The sequence below is a fragment of the Cupressus sempervirens genome, chromosome 11 (genome assembly GCF_028749045.1).
Source record: "Cupressus sempervirens isolate cs-2001-9-10 chromosome 11, ASM2874904v1, whole genome shotgun sequence".
Taxonomy (NCBI): Eukaryota; Viridiplantae; Streptophyta; class Pinopsida; order Cupressales; family Cupressaceae; genus Cupressus; species Cupressus sempervirens.
The window spans coordinates 860,823,661-860,840,188 of record NC_143128.1 but is presented as its reverse complement, the minus strand read 5'-3'; the positions used below and the strand labels follow the sequence as shown (position 1 = coordinate 860,840,188).

At 34.8% G+C, this 16,528-nt stretch overlaps 1 protein-coding gene across 3 annotated transcripts in view; it reads right to left on the bottom strand.

The window, feature by feature from the left end:
• LOC149532241 (ARM repeat superfamily protein) overlaps positions 1-16,528 on the bottom strand; it is a 179,950-nt gene that overhangs the window by 117,513 nt on the left and 45,909 nt on the right. For all 3 annotated transcript variants that reach the window (XR_016358832.1, XM_089810308.1, XM_089810309.1), the window contains exons 9-13: positions 16,342-16,505; positions 16,048-16,130; positions 15,805-15,942; positions 15,539-15,613; positions 15,225-15,393 (exon numbers count right to left, since the gene is read on the bottom strand). Coding sequence is in view for 2 of the 3 variants with exons in the window: in XM_089810308.1 (XP_089666434.1) it covers positions 15,225-15,393; positions 15,539-15,613; positions 15,805-15,942; positions 16,048-16,130; positions 16,342-16,505 (629 nt within the window). In the remaining variant the exon portion in view is untranslated. The remainder of the gene's footprint in view (positions 1-15,224; positions 15,394-15,538; positions 15,614-15,804; positions 15,943-16,047; positions 16,131-16,341; positions 16,506-16,528) is intronic.

The window sequence follows — 16,528 nt, the reverse complement described above, 5'->3', positions numbered from 1 at the left end:
GCATTGATATTTCTCTTGGACTGTTATTAATCTCTGTGAAAAGCTTTCAGGATGGCACCTAGGTTAGAGTATCAGATGTATCTAAGTATTCTTCTACCAAGGAGCAATTATTTTTCAAAAGAGAAATGCAATGGGAAGATGAGAGATATGTAGACTGCTTCATTGATACATTTAGTTGTATCTCCCACCCTCTATGGGCAATGCTAGGTAGATCCATCATTTGCGAGTATGCAAGATGGTATCATAGAAAGTCCATGATGTTCAATATCACCCTCCGAGAATGCCATAGTGATTGTGAATATTTTAAATGTTTTGAATCCTCCCTAGCTAAAAGGGAGTATTGAAATTAGCTAAATCAGATTCTAGCATATTTAATTCTATGGTATTGGCTAGAAATGAAGGTTGTGATCTCTGGATGGGAGATACATTTGATAAGGCTTTGTCAGATCGGGAATATTAAAGGAGGATACATCAAGCTGCTGGAGACTATAGTCAAGCACAAAATTCATTATAATATTTGGTGACTATCTACCATTCTAGAAGGCCATTACTCAAAGAGTATTTGGTGAATATCGTTGATATTCTAGAAGGCCAATACTCATGATATCATATGCGATATCAAAACATTTTACTCAAGGCATTTTTTATCTTTCCTCAAGTCCAAGAGGGAGTGTTAATGATTGTGGACTTAGAAAAGATGCATTCTATATAACCTTATGACTATTCAGATTATTAGTATTGGCTCTCTTAGAAAGGAGGGAATAAAGTGACATCACGCTGTGACACTAAGATCATTAGCATGGTATGCCTTCCTGACAAAAGGAGAAGCTAAATGATCTGCAATGGTGAATCTTGTCTCAAAGGGAGTAGACCATGCTTTATTGATTCCCAAGAATAAAAAGAATTTGTAGCAGAGAATCATAAGTATCATCTTATAAGAAGGTTATATGTCACAGAGAGTAGCTAGAAGATCGAGTTTGACTCCCCAGGATCTAGGTTATACAAACTCAAACTGAGTGTACCATGTCAAGATGGTGTACACTCATAAAGTACAAAAGCTTTCATAGAGGTTATGATGGAAAGATAAGTATCTATTGTACTTGAGCTCTTCTTTTACCTTATGTCTATAATATCTTTCATTTGTATTTTGTTTATAAGAAGAGTATATGCCTTGATTTTCTTTTCTAAAGAATGTTCTTGTAGGAAAGAATTTTGGATTCAGAGGGAGTCTAACATCTCATCAAAGCAATCTTGAATAAAGAGCTCGGAACATTTGATATCCAATAGGAGTCTGGAAAATCTAAAGTAAGCAAACATCTAATGGGCCTACCTTTATAAACATCAATTTGTAGTAATAGAAAACAATCCTCCAGCATGAACTTGCAGTGAAAGCAAATGATCTTATGGTGAAGAGGACTATGGCAAATCTTGAATAGATTCAAGATTGTGTTGTGAAAGAGACATTTCAATGTCTATGAATCACGACTTGGATAAAGAGAGAATTTAATCATTCTCTAGAATTTATCCTTATGTACTGGAAATTAGAAAGCAGGTATTTTTATCAAACCTCCCTAAGAGTGATCATCTCAGGAAAGATCCAGGTATGATTGAATTGCTTTGTATTCTTATGATAATCTATATTATTGTCAGGATTTTGATTTGTGTTTGTTATTTAAGAGGTGACAATCTCTGAAATAATGTTCTAACTAGTAGAGAACTACTAGCAAATTTGGATGAATTTAAGATCATGTTGTGATGGAGGCATTTCTATTTCTATGAATCACAACTTGGATAAAGGAAGAATTTAATTATTCTCTGGATTTTATCCTATGTAAGACATTCTAGTAATGGATTGTTGGTAGAGTCTAGATCTTGGACGAAATCAAGATCATGTTGTGACAGTGACATTTCTAAAATTCCAGACATCACAACTTGGGTAAAGGGACAATTTTATTATTCTCTAGTCTTTATCCTGAGTATTGCATTCTATGCAATACTGTTATCACAAGTTCAGGTAATACTTCATATCAAAAGCCTTGTCAAACATCCTGTGTTACAAGCCTAGCTGATTTGATAGTTTGTATTACGAACGATGCTTAGTGATTTGATCACAAGCTCCAGGGACAGCTTATATTACAAGATTTGTAATATGATGTATTTTTAGGTATCATTTGTGTAATGATAAATCATGCTTGAAATTCAGAAAGGTATAGAGTGTATATCTATGCTTGGTCATCTCTATTGATGTTGCTAGATATGTTTCTATCACTTATCAAGTTAAGAGGGAGTGTTAATACCCTGTAACTTTGACAAGATAAGTATTCTGATTTTCAAATCAGTCTGATCTAGATGCATGAGTTCCCTTAAGTATTGGTCACTAGAACATATTGTTTCCTCTAGATAGATTGGCATCTTCCTTGTGGCTTTTATAAGCTTTCTTATTTACTAATGTGGTTGGTTAGTTACTAACCATTAGTAACTCTTGGAATGGGCACCAATCTTACGGAAACAATTATGTTGTTAAGTAGGCCAACCTAGAGAGGGACATGTTCATTCAATGAACATGCCCCTTGAGTTAGGTATAAGGGAGGGTTAGATTGCAGATTAGAAGACACACCGAAATCTGTAAGTCTGCTCCTCTAGCAATCTGCCCAAATAGAATCAGTAGAAGATTGTAATCATTTGTAGAATATCCATGAACTTAACATCTACAGACCTGATAATCATAATGGAAGCATAGTAAGATTGCTGCTCGCTAAAATCAAACACAGAAATGATTCTATAATCATTCAAATTGAGTTCCTTTACAACTCATTCCAAATAAAGACCATTTTATTTAGGTTAAGAATGGTATTTCCTTAAAATTATAGGGGTGAAAGGTAGAAGGAAATATAAATCATTACATACAAGTACAGTTTAAAGAATAGTCTCCCCACCCTTTCACAAGAAAATTATAAATTATAACAAGACTGATCGCTGTTAAATTAAGATAAACTAGGCATATAGATTGAGTTATACTCATCAAGTAAATTGATACATGATTGTTATTTAGAAATGACATCACAAAAACTATACAAGGAAGATAGCTATTTGGACATTGCTACAACCATCCCAGGTCTAGGAATAGGGCATCATTGGATGCTTATGTTCAAAGACATTCATGTCAGAAGAGAGAATTGGGTATTATGAACTTAGAACTTTATAGATATCTATTAAAGATTTAAGACACAGATTCTTTAGGACCGGATAGGGTCATGCCTTGCAAGTATATTTGCATAAACATACATACTCTACCATCACACTAGAATTAGAAATGGATATCACACAGAATCTAGGAACAAACATGGAGGAATATACTTCTAGATACTTAGTCTTCATGGAGAATCAGATAAATCTCAGGAAGAACAAATAATTCAATTGAATTACCCAGTCTAAGAACAATCAGCAAGGAGGACCCAACTTCACAAAGACACATCACATTGGTTCAAATAAAATGAATAATTGGGAGTTCATAGAAACTGCATTTGCATGGCTCATTGTTGATTTGCCATCTAGCAGCGTCATCTTCATTCAGTGGTGGATTATATTTAGCCACATAACATTATCAGAAAATGATGAAGTAGCTGATCAAATCAGACAGGTCAATCTGTTTATTTGGTGAGATTCATACAGTTATATAGAGAAAGTGCTACAGGAGGCTCTATCGATGTAGGTAACCTATTGAAGACTATGCTTTAACATGGAGAGATGTTGTATTGGAGCTACAACCCTCTCTGAGCAAGGAGTTTAGTTTAAAACAGATGGCTCATATATTAAGAAGCACACATTTATATCAATTTGTGATTGTGGTACGGTATACACAAATCAATTTGGTAAAGAGCATTCGAAACCTTTGAAGAAATGAAATTGAGCTCAAGGGTTTCTACAATTCCAATTTGTGTACCTAAAAATAGAATGAGTGAGAACTTCACATTGTGGGGAATAATAATAACAAATGTTCTATTCTCACTTGAACCATCTTTAAAAAGGAGATGTTTCATTCTCAACTAACCATGGATCCTTATGTGCAAATAAGTATTGTTATCTTTATCTACTCATTATAGTCTCTCTCTTATTTGTATTTCTATATGTACTATATGAACTATTTATCCTTGATCTTTTTCTTTGTATCTGAAGATGATCTTGCAGGAAAAGAAGGCCGGTACTTTACATATGCTACCTAATATTGTGCAGACTCAATCTAATGATAGTGGCTCCAAAGACCCTGATGATCAAGATGGATAAAATGAGGCTCTTGAAGCAAACATCTTTGATGATTGAGATTATGAGATTCTTATATATTAAGAGGGAGTATTACCATTCTTCTAAAGCAACACAGGAGCTTAGAAGATTGATACTTAGAGGGAGTCTAGAAATACATGTGCGTGACTGCATGATTTTGATGGGCCTACTCCTATGTATATCATGAGGAAGTGATGACTTATCACCAAATATCAGACTCAAAGTGAGTACAAGAATCCTTGGGGAAGAGAGCCTCTAAGGGTGTAACTACTAGACCTAACTTCCCAGGATCATTGTTCAAAGGGAGAATTTTTTAGTTGTAATCTTTTGTGAATGATATCTTCTCTATGAGGAGAAATTCTAAGTGAAACTCCTTTGCATTCTTCTCTATGAGAGAAAATTAAGGTGAAAGCCTTTGTACCACCCTCTGACTGGGTTCATGATAGTTACTATTGATATTTAATGAATGGTGACATCTTTCATTGACATATATAAACAGAAAGTAATCATTGTAACATGACGATCTTATAAATGATAGACCTGTTATCATGACAGACTTCATTAAGTTGCACCAGAGTGTTGGAAGTCATGATAACGTACGTATCAACCCTAAGGTAACCATTGTAAGGTGACGACCTCATCAATGGTTTAACCTATCTCTTAGATACGCTACATTACCTTGTAGCACTTGAATGTGTCGGATTTCTAGGAACAAGTGTTATCATGGTTCTTTGGGCCAAATTTTGCCGAACACCTTGATTACCAACTTATCATGGTTATTCGAACCAAATTTTGTCGGACACCTTGATAATCAACTCATCATGGTTTTTCGGGTGGGATTTTCCTAGACACCCTAAAAATCAATTTGTTATGGTTCTTCAGGCCAGATCTTGCCAAACACCATAACTTAAATCTATCATAGACCACACTTAAGGTGATGTTCAAATCTTGTATTATAATTGCTTTAATTTTCTCTTTGTTAAAGAGGGAGTGTTGAGAAATTTAGCCTCATAGTGAATTGAAGCCAATTCCATATGTAATATATGTTAATATGTGTGTGTGTGTGTGTGTGTGTGTGTGTGTGTGTGTGTGTGTGTGTGTTGATGGATTTATGTTGATATCCTTAAATATGCAGGTCTAGGAATATCACATTGAATCTCCATATTCTTGAGAGCATAATGTGTTCCATAACAAATCCTCCCTAGCTAAGAGGGAGTGTTAAGATTATAGCTACAGTCGGATTGATATAATCATAAGAGACAATGTTGATATAATATCTCTTATATATATAATATTATAATTAAACTACATATACATATTATATTATATATAATATATAATACATTATACATATATATTAATACATATGTTATATTGTGATTTATATTGTTAATATATTAACTAATAATGATTAATCCTAGAGACATGTCTCCTACTCTTATATTTATAAGAGATTGGGATCTAAATTTGGAAACTACCTATAACAATGGCAGTGCAATTATATTTGCAGAAACTGATCCATGTTACTCAACAAGTGACACCAAGGTAATTGACCAAGTAAAAGGGATCAGGGGTCAAGGGCCAAGAGCCTAGGTATGATGAACTAGGTTCCATCTCACACCTTATGCCTTATTGATAGGGAGACTCTAGATTGCTTTTAACTTCTTTGAGTTTCTTGATCAGTCTTTGATCTTAGACCGTCCAGGGATTCTCCTAAAGCATAATCTTTCAGGATTAGGGTGATTAGATCAGTGGCAATACCATTTTCAAGAGCTCCCAATCAATTCACAAAATTACCAACATTGTTTGCAAGCTCATCTATACAAGCTTGTTCCTCAACCATCCAATTCCTTCAAGACTATCTTGCAAGAATGTAGAGAATTCAAAATCTACCAATAATTTTTAGAACCCATCCAAATTGCTAGGTCTCCTTTGCATTTCTCTACTGATCTCATAATTTTGTTTTTATGGGCCTACTAACCTTTAGAACTCAATTAGCCCTCTGTTTTGAATTTTTGGGCTTGAGTTCAAAAACTTGACAAAGGACCCAATGAACAAATCACCTTTCCTAATACCCATTTAGGAGGTCTACAAGATTTTGTCAATTTTGGGTCTCCAATCCTCTGTACAGTGCCAAACCCTAAATTCAGTCTTTCTAAGCTTAACCAAACTTGGGATCAGTCCAACTGCTCAAAGCTACTTCAAATGGATTCAACTAAGCTTGATCTTGCACCCAAGGCTTGTCTTGGCCTCACTCCACACAATGGTATCATTGGATTTTAAATTTCAATCCACTCCTGCAAGAAAGTCTCAGCACTGTCCAAATTCCTAGTCGAGCTATCATAGAGCTTGCCTAGGGCACGGTCTTAAAATTCACTATTTCAGTGAACTAGGCTACAACCAAATGGAAAAGAATGTACATTGCCTCTACTCAAAGACCTCCAATGACCGTGAAAACCCCACGGTGGAGTTTCAAGATTGAGGCATTCTTTCTCTCAAAATCCTGGCCAACACACTAAGGTTTTGATTTTATTTGACAAAATTAAAGTGTACAAACTCTAACACCGAAGCATACAGAGGAAGTAAAAGATCTACTCTAACTATTTACAACATAAAGAAGGCATTTTCAATCCATGACACCCTAGCTGCTTGTGTTGCAAACAAACTATGCAAAATTTACTTGAATATTATCAATTGCTCACTATTACAAAATGCACCATATGACATCCAACCCCATTACAATGACTTAGGTGGTCTTATATATATTTCCCCAACATGTTTCAACCAACTATGCATACCCATAACTGTTTAGACACAAAAATGCATAAACTTGCAAAATCTTGCCAATGTAACATTACAAAGTTTGAAAAGTTGTCATTGCAACATTTTGCAACATTTACAACTTTTGTTTTGTTAGTGCATAATATATATACTCAATCTAAGGGTGCAAAATGATGTTTTTAGAATCCCTAGACATGTCAATCACCCAAAACATGACTTATTAACCATTATTGCATCATTTTGTATGTAGAGCCCAAATTTGGCCTACTTGACAACATTTTGCCCAACTAAGCAACGTTTTGACAATCCAAACCCTACCCAGACCACCTAATGGACTCTCACATGGTCCTTATTCACACCATGACCCTTACAAGACCTTACACAACAAAGTTTGAGGGTTTTTCATCCAAACCCTCAGGTGCTCCTGCAACACTTATAAGATATATATATTATGTTGAACAAGGCAACTTAATGTAAAGGGAAGAAGAAAGAAGTAACTTGTTAACAATGGATCTACACAAGGGTGATACAACTGCAACTGATGCAACGTATAGAAAAGCATCTCCAAGTCTTATGCATTGTTATTTTGCATAAATTTGTAATGATCAATTTTCGCAAGGTGTTCTTTAATTGCTTCGACTTTGCCTATTATTTTGGTTGTTTACCATGAGTAGCTCCTCAAAGAATTTACGAATAAAGAAATCTTGTGTTCTATTACAACAAATCATGTTTCCTTAAGCTTTCCAAGTGACTAAAGTTTTTGGCATCACAATAATATACAATGCTCATATCATAGTTTAAACAAAACTAAATATATTTCTCAATCAATATAAATGTTTGAAATTCTTTATTATATAAATAAATAAAATTGAGTGAGTTATTTAAATCAAAAAGCCATTGAAAGGTAATAAATTAGGTTACCGTATTCGCTCTAGCAACTAGAAAATCGCAAGTGGGTTCATTGTATATGCGTATTCAATTTGAAATCGATTCCAAATCGCAATTTAACTATAACATTTGTTGTAAATTTGTTTATACGAACCATGTGTTAATTTTATAATTTTGTTGGATAAATTATATTATATATATGAGATATATAAATAATATACGGCAAATATTATATATGGAATAATTAACTTATGTTAAGACCCATACGTATGTATGTATGTATGTGTGAGTGTATATATACCTATATATATAACCATTATAATATATTGAGAGTATATTACTTGTGCTATAACTATAACTAATGTAAGTTAATATATTAACGAGACGTATCTCTTCAAGAGACATGCCTCTTTATATCACATATATTTTCATTCGTATAGTAACTTGGAAAACACAAGTGCTATTACAAGTTACAAAACAGATTAATCTATCCTATTTTTAACATGGTATCAGAGCAGGTTCCCTAACACACCTATAAGATTTCAAGAGCAAGCAAGGAATGTTGACTGAACATATGAAATAGAAAATTAAACGACCACATAACTACATTCTGACAGTAAGAGATCTGAGCAAGTTCTTCAGTTGGAGTTAACAGATTCTATATAAAATAATAAATGCCTTCAAAGAGAACAAGCGATCACTCTTAATTTGGCCTAGGGAATGAATCTATGTTACCATTGGTTGATCTTCTTGGATCATTTGGTATCGCATGAACTTCTACTCGAACTAATAGTCCATATTTGTCAGAACATCTGAAGTAATTGGGAGTTTGAGAAGGCCCAATATTTGGAAATTAGTTGACACATCTCACCGTGCAGGGGTCATGAGGGAATGAGAAATTATTGCCAAAGACTTGGCATAAAACTCCAACTTACCACGTTTTGTTGTCAATGTTTCTTAAGGACCGAAGAGTTCCCTAACAAGTTATAAGCATAATTAAAATGACAGGTTGATTCTATCACCTTTTGAACTGTGTGAGAGGGTTAAGCAATCAAGGTTGTTCTAAAGACTATCAAATACTCATTGCAGTGTTAGAAGTTTCATAGATAAAGAAACCATTATCAAGGATGATCAATCATAGTGAACGGTAGGTTGTTGACTATTCTGAGATTAATTGATGTAGAATTGTCCGAAAATATTCTTCGAAGAGTATCGTGCAAAGACAAAGATGATGGTCAATGCAATACCATTCTGAAAGTCCATATTTTGTGTACATTTTGCAAGTCAATGACAATATGAATTAGATCCAAGAATTGCAGTGATTGATCCAAAATCATCAAATGAGTCCTACTGATTGACATATATTACGAGGCCTCTGCTATGTATGTTGCAACATGGATAAGTGTGAAACCACAGGCCTATGATGTAGTCGCAAGTCTAAAGATGAGGGTTGTATGATTAATCATAGCTAAACTTCGACACAATCAGGACTTGAGGCTTTACATAGGTAAGGGTATCAATAAGGACCATGCGAAACGATCGCCAACTCAAAATAAATATTGAAATATTGAAGTCGTGATCTATATGTCCTACAAATATTGGAACCACTATTCATGATTGTATGTCGTTCATATGCTTAGACTAGACTTTTTACAAAAGATACTCCATCAACTACCAAAATGCTTGGAGTACGTAATCAGAAGTTATACATCTAGAGATTGGCACACAATAATTCCAGACGTATAGCAGTAGATGTATCAACTGTTGATTAGCGTCATTGGCAGAAATTATTGGCTCATTGCTAGATAATGGATGGAAGTTAATGTTAGAATAAGCCACATTCATCGTTTGGGCACATTAGTGGCACCTACAATGCATTTACAATAATCAGCATCATCCGCTGTCACTGATGTTATTACTCAATTGCCCCTAGCAATAATATTATTTTATGTAATGTTAACAATGTGCACATGTCGTGTATCCTCTGTTTGATGGATTGAGGTCCCTTTGGAAATATCGTTCTTCCTAATACAACTTGTAATCTTCAATCAATCATTGCGTGAGTGCGATGTCAATCTACATTTGGTTGATCCCAAACACGGCAAGTGCATCGTAGAGACCTCCTTGACTTATGTTGCTATCAACAGCAAAATAGTCTGCATGAGATAGTGCACAATGCAAAGTGTATAGATATGGAGAATAAAGAGGTGGACAAGGAGACAGGAGATTATCAATGACTTCCCAAAGATGTTTTGATAATATAATTCGTCATCGATATTAAGTCTTTAGCACTTCTTAAGAATACTAATGATCCGACACATCAATTCTATTCACCATCGGCTCATCCTAATGACACCATAGCCGATATTGAGAAACAATAATGTTCAAATGAAATAAGAGATAATCCGCATCGTGGGAAGGTTGAAGCTAACACAGCGTATCGATAGTTTTCACGTGTAGCAAAATTGGAAGACTGCATACAACGTACAGGGGGAAACTGGTAAACAACAATACTAATGAGAGATGCATTCATATCAACTATAACATAGGAGATGAACAAGTCTGAGAACAAAATAGTACAAGATGAGTGATCACATAGGATTAAAAACTCATGGTATGTTCTAGCTATCTACTACCAGCGATGTTAGAGATGAAATCTATCTTATATGATGTGATGCAAAATTGTTCAAATGATAAAAAAGTAGGAATTTTACATTGTGGATGGGATAATAACAAATGTTCCATTCCCACCTAGACCAACTTTAGAGGTGAGATGTTTCATTTTAAAATAAACTAAGAAAGCATTTTATGATTTGATGTCTATGGACCTTCATGTGCAGATAAGTGTTTCTCATCCTTCAGTATTACACTTATCTACTCGTTGTAGTCTCTCTTTTATTTGTACTTTTGTATGTGCTATATAAAGTAATTTGCATTGATCTTTTCCTTTGTCTCTGAAGATGTCCTTGCAAGAATGAAGATTGGAACATTATGCATGCTACCAAATATTGTACAAACTCAATCTTATGATGGTAGCTCCAAAGAAGCTGTGATTTAAGATTCATTAATCATCTAATGATTGTGTTGGATAATGTGAGGCTCTTGAAGCAAATATCATTGATGATTGAGATTATGAGAGGGAGTCTGACAGTTCATTAGAGGTAACCTTGGACAAAGAGAGGGAGCAGATAGAATATATGCTTCAATTAGAAGACCTTATCCTGTCACGATACCTCTTGAACTAGGGAAGCATGACATGACCTGCTGCTAGGCAGTTAGAAGGATTAAAACATATCAAAGGGAGTCTGAAAATTTGATATCAGAGGTCATAAGGTAAATATTTCTTCGTGAAGAAGAAGTTCCAAGTGCAATCCCTTGTAATACATTCTTATCTACAAAAGATAAGTTTGAGGTGAAAACCTTCTCTAATATGTTTCATGGCGGATGTTATGACAACACCGCATGACAATATCTGTGGTGAATTCATGTGAACTTTTTATGTCATGTGTGTACGGGCCTACCCCCTATGTACATCATGGGGAAGTGACGACTTCCAAATTATGATCACTTGTATTAGAGAAGTTATTGGAAGGTGATGATCTTACAATAACTTAAATCATGATATACATTTTATGTAAATGTTGAACTAGATCGTGAAAGGATTCATCTTGTACATCAACAACTAAGTGTTAGATGTCATTAAGTTAATCTATAAGTTGTTTGTATAGACCATAACTTAAATCCTAATAGGTACTTGGTGAATATCTTGCCTTGATATTCTGATAGGCCATTACCGAATTGAGTTCTTGGTGAATATCATTTAGTTGATGTTCTAATAGGCCATTACTTAGAGTACTTGGTGAATATGATTTAATCGATGTTCTAATAGGCCAATGCTCATGTTACCTAATATGGTATCAAAAAGTAATTGGCGAATATCATGTGTTGATATTCTGATAGGCCAATACTTACATGATATCATATATTGGAAATCTTTTGATCAAAGATTTCCTAAATGTATTATTCTTGAAATATTACGTATGGTGTAACATCTATGTGTTTTATCCTTCTTCATTAAGAGGGAGTGTTAATGTTATAATTTTGTCAAATAAATTATATTATATATATGAGGTATATAAAAAATATATAGCAAATATTATATATGGAATAATTAACTTATTATATCGAGGGTATATTACTTGTATTATAACTATAACTAATGTAAGTTAATATATTAAAGAGACATGTCTCTTCAAGAGACATTCCTCTTTATATCACATATATATTCATTTGTATAGTAACTTGGAAACACGTAAAATATCCACAAGTGTTATTACAAGTTATAGAACAGATTAATCGATCCTATTTTTAACACCTTGGTCAAATTTTTGTCCATTTTGAAAGAATGTGAAACCGCACGCATGAACCTGGGAGTAGTTTCAACGAATTTGAGTGAATGTTATTTTGGTTGACTTCAACAGCATTATTGTTAATTTATTTTATTGCTACTATTTGTAGATTCTATCATTCTAAGAATGGCTGCAAGTGGTTCTGGCACCGGAAACCCCCACTTCAAAATCAACAGATGCTCCCCGTTATGGAAATACGTGGATATACTTCGACTAATACTAGGTGGAGGAGGTTGTGTATAGATTTGCAATCATTGCAAAGAGGAATCGAGTAGTTCCTATAGCAGAGTGAAACCACATTGTACTTTATTCCTCAGAAAGGCATTAAATTTTGTACAAGGAAGCCGAGAGTAAACGGGAAGCTACCTAAAACCCTCCTTCCAAATCACATTGCAAACAAATACATTCAAGAACAAAAGCAAGCAGATGAAGCTGCTGCAAGGGCAAGTGTTGCTCATTTGTTGCAAAGTGGTAGGCCTTCAAAGAAAGGGAAAATGTCATCTATGTCTTCAACTTCTGTTACCAATGAACCACCGGTTGAGGGTCATCCATTCTTACATTCTCCTCAACAACTTGTAAGTAAGAAAGCAGTGGGACCATTGGAAGCATCATTTCAAAATGAAGCTAGAGACATTGTCGATCAAGCCATAGTCTATATGCAAATGGATTATCATTTAATGTTGTTCGCTCACCATATTGGCAATATATGGTGAGAGCAGTTAATGAGGCTCCAAAAGGGTCCAAGGGCCCTGGTTATCATAAGGTACGCACTAATTTACTTGATGATGACGTGGCCTATGTAGAGGCTGCCATGCTACCCATCAAGGATTTATGGACCAAAACATGTGTCACAATAGTATTAGATGGATGGAAAGATGCCAGGAATCGTCCTTTGGTAAATGCTATTGCAGTGTCTACAAGAGGTGCAATGTTCTTGAAAGCTGTAGGCTGTGAAGGTTAGGTAAAGGATGGTCCTTTTATTGCAAACGTTCTCGTCCAAGCCATTGAGCAAGTTGGCCCTCAGAATGTTGTGCAAGTAGTAACCGACAATGAAAAGAATTGTAGGGCTGAAATCTTATTAGTTGAGGAGAGGTACAAACACATTTTTTGGACACCTTGTGATGTGCACTCAAATGTATGAAGAGGCACAAGATATCCAAATGTATCTCACAAACCATCATATGGCACAAGCCATATTTGGACAATTCTCAAAATTGGAGCTCTTGAAGTAAGTTCAAGTGTTTAAAATTTAAGCATGTTTAGAAATCTAGTCGCATTAGTTTAGTAAACTTTTTATGTTTTTTAATTTAAATAGATTACTTATTTTTAATTTCTAGTCTACTATTATTTTGATCTTAAAATAGGTTGCTGAAACCTGCTTTGCCTCCAACACTATTGTTTTGAGACGCCTTATCAAAGTGAAAGAAGCATTGTCTAGAATGGTAACCAATGCTAATTGGAGCATATGGAGGCAATCTAATAGTGAAAGGGCAGCTGTCATTAAGGAAAGAATATTATGAGACTCTTGTTAGGATCGTGCTAAATACCTTCTAAAGTTCACTAAGCCTATATTGAGCATGATCTGATACACTAACATGGATAGGCCTTGCTTGGGTGAGGTATATTATGGCATTGACTTCATGATTGAAGATATTAGAGCCATCATAAATGAGAAAGAGCAAGACCCTGTTGAAAAGTTCTTCAAGGAGCTAAAAGTAATCATGGTAGACAAATGGAATAAAATGACTACCGCTTTGCATCTACTTGCCTTTGCATTGACCCCCAAGTTCTATAGCCAACCTGTCCTAAAAGATAGCACCACTAGAGTTGCTCCATACCAAGATCCTAAAGTTTCTAAAAGGTACAAGGCAGCCCTCCGAAGACTCTTTCCCGACCACCTACAACCAATAGTGAGGTCTGAATTTATGAGTTTTTCAAGCGCCGATGATTGTGGACTTAATGCTCTTGAAGACAAGAACAATGCTGATGCTCATAAATGGTGGTACTTCCATCGACAAAAGTACCACCTCTCGCAGCCCGTTGCCATCAGAATTTTATCACAGGTAAGTTCTTTAATCTTAAGATTATAATCTGTAATTTCTTGTTCATAAATATTCAAAACTCTTCACTATAATTTCAAATTTGTAAATCTTGATTGGTTGTTAGTTCATCATCATCTGAGAGGAATTGGAGCACATACTCCTTTATCCACTCAATAAAATGCAACCAACTAAACTCCAATAAGGCAGATAACTTGGTCTTTGTGCATTCCAACTTGAGGCTTACAACTCACAAAGAGAATACCTACAAAAAAAAGGGAGGCAAAACAATGGGATGTTGCACTAGAGTCCATAGAGTTGGAAGCCCACTTTGATGCACTAGCAATTGATGATGGTAAATATAATGATGAGATACATAGTAATGCTGAAGCTGATCCTAAGGCTACAGCACTAATTGTGCTTCTAATCTACAACTTCCTAATGATGAGGAATTCTTTAATTATTTTTTTATCACAACTGATAGTGATTACTGATTAGTAATGTTGGCATTACTGTTTTTGAACTGAAACATTGATATAGTGGTGTATTTTGACATTTTGTCGTGCTATTTGAACTAAATCATGAATATCTATGGTGGTGTATGTTGCTAAATTGCTTTAATATTAGCATTTTTTCTATAAACTTATTTGCTGCAGCATATGTTTACATATATGTAATTTTTCTTTTTTTTTTTAAAACCTCTTTTATGAACTAACCCAAAACAAACCCAACCCAACCCAACAAAAATCAAGCAAATGCTGAACCTGCATACGAACCAAAAGCTGAACTGGCAACTTAGGTACTAAGGGAGTAAACATTCTTGTACCTGTACTGTATGTCAAAAAGCACCTTGACAAGTTATTCGTCAGTGCCTTGAGCAAAGGACTAGGATCAATGATCACAACCAAGCCTTTCAATGCAAGAGCTGTGTGAACAACAGACAGATCATCATCATGAAGACGGCGTAGAAGAGCTTCTTGAAGATTTATTGTTGTCTGCATCCATTTCAAGCAGATATGAACTATCAAAATTAATTATATAGAGAATCAAAATTCTGAAGAAAAACTTATTAATACTACTTAGGTTGACAAAATTCTCATGCCTCAACATCAAGCATTTGGAATTTTAAAAATATCTCACCTTTGCATCACAACCTGAAATTCCAACCATGCCCATTGTAGCCAAGCTTGACACAGCTGCAGCTCGTATTTGAGGCTGGGGTTGAAAAGTATAAGATTAAAATGAATTCAAAGCAATTAATTCTAAAATATGTCTATTGTTTTTCATATCAGTCTGCATATTAAACAATGTAATAAAATAATTATAATCTGTTGCATTTCAAAAATTCCTCAATATTAATGCATTCCATCATACATAGCCAAACCAACAGCAGGCAAGAAAAATACCTTTGGGTGTTCAAGTGAAACATACACACTTGCATTAGACTCTTCCATAGGGGTATGGAGACTCCCATTAAAGACAGTTTGAATCATGCCAAGTACAGTGCTAGTGCCTACCGATTCCCTTAAAGACTCCCTTGATTTCTATAAGAATGAAACCAGCAAATTTAATCAGTGTGATGTTATTGATTGAAAAATTCAATGCAGATATATGTTAAAAGAAATTCAAACAATCAAACAGATGACAACCTCAAGGAAATTACAAACAGCTTTATCCAGCTCCACTGGATAAATCTTCTCAATCTTCAACAAAAGACATCTTGCCCAAGTCACTGGTAGTCAGAAAATAAACTTCATCACAGCTCGGTTAAATGGCAAGATCACTCAACACATTACTAGCACCATGTTCTCAGAATTAAACAACAGATCCAACATTGGATTACAAAACAATAGTCTCTCTTGAAATCTCAAAGATTTCCCATAACCCTTCATCAGAAGTTAGTGTTGTAATAGCTACAAGGAAACAATTGAAAGAAATCTCACTTGCTTCAGGGATATCTAGATGCTTCTTTTCAGACTTTTGTGTCTTGAGCAAGCTGCCCATGCAAATCTCTAGGACTTTTGAAACAACATGCAGAATCTGACCTTTCATGGGGACCGCATCAATGATTGAAATCAAAGCAGTTTGACAGGACTTCTGCCGGAAACTATCAGGATAAGAAAGTATTTT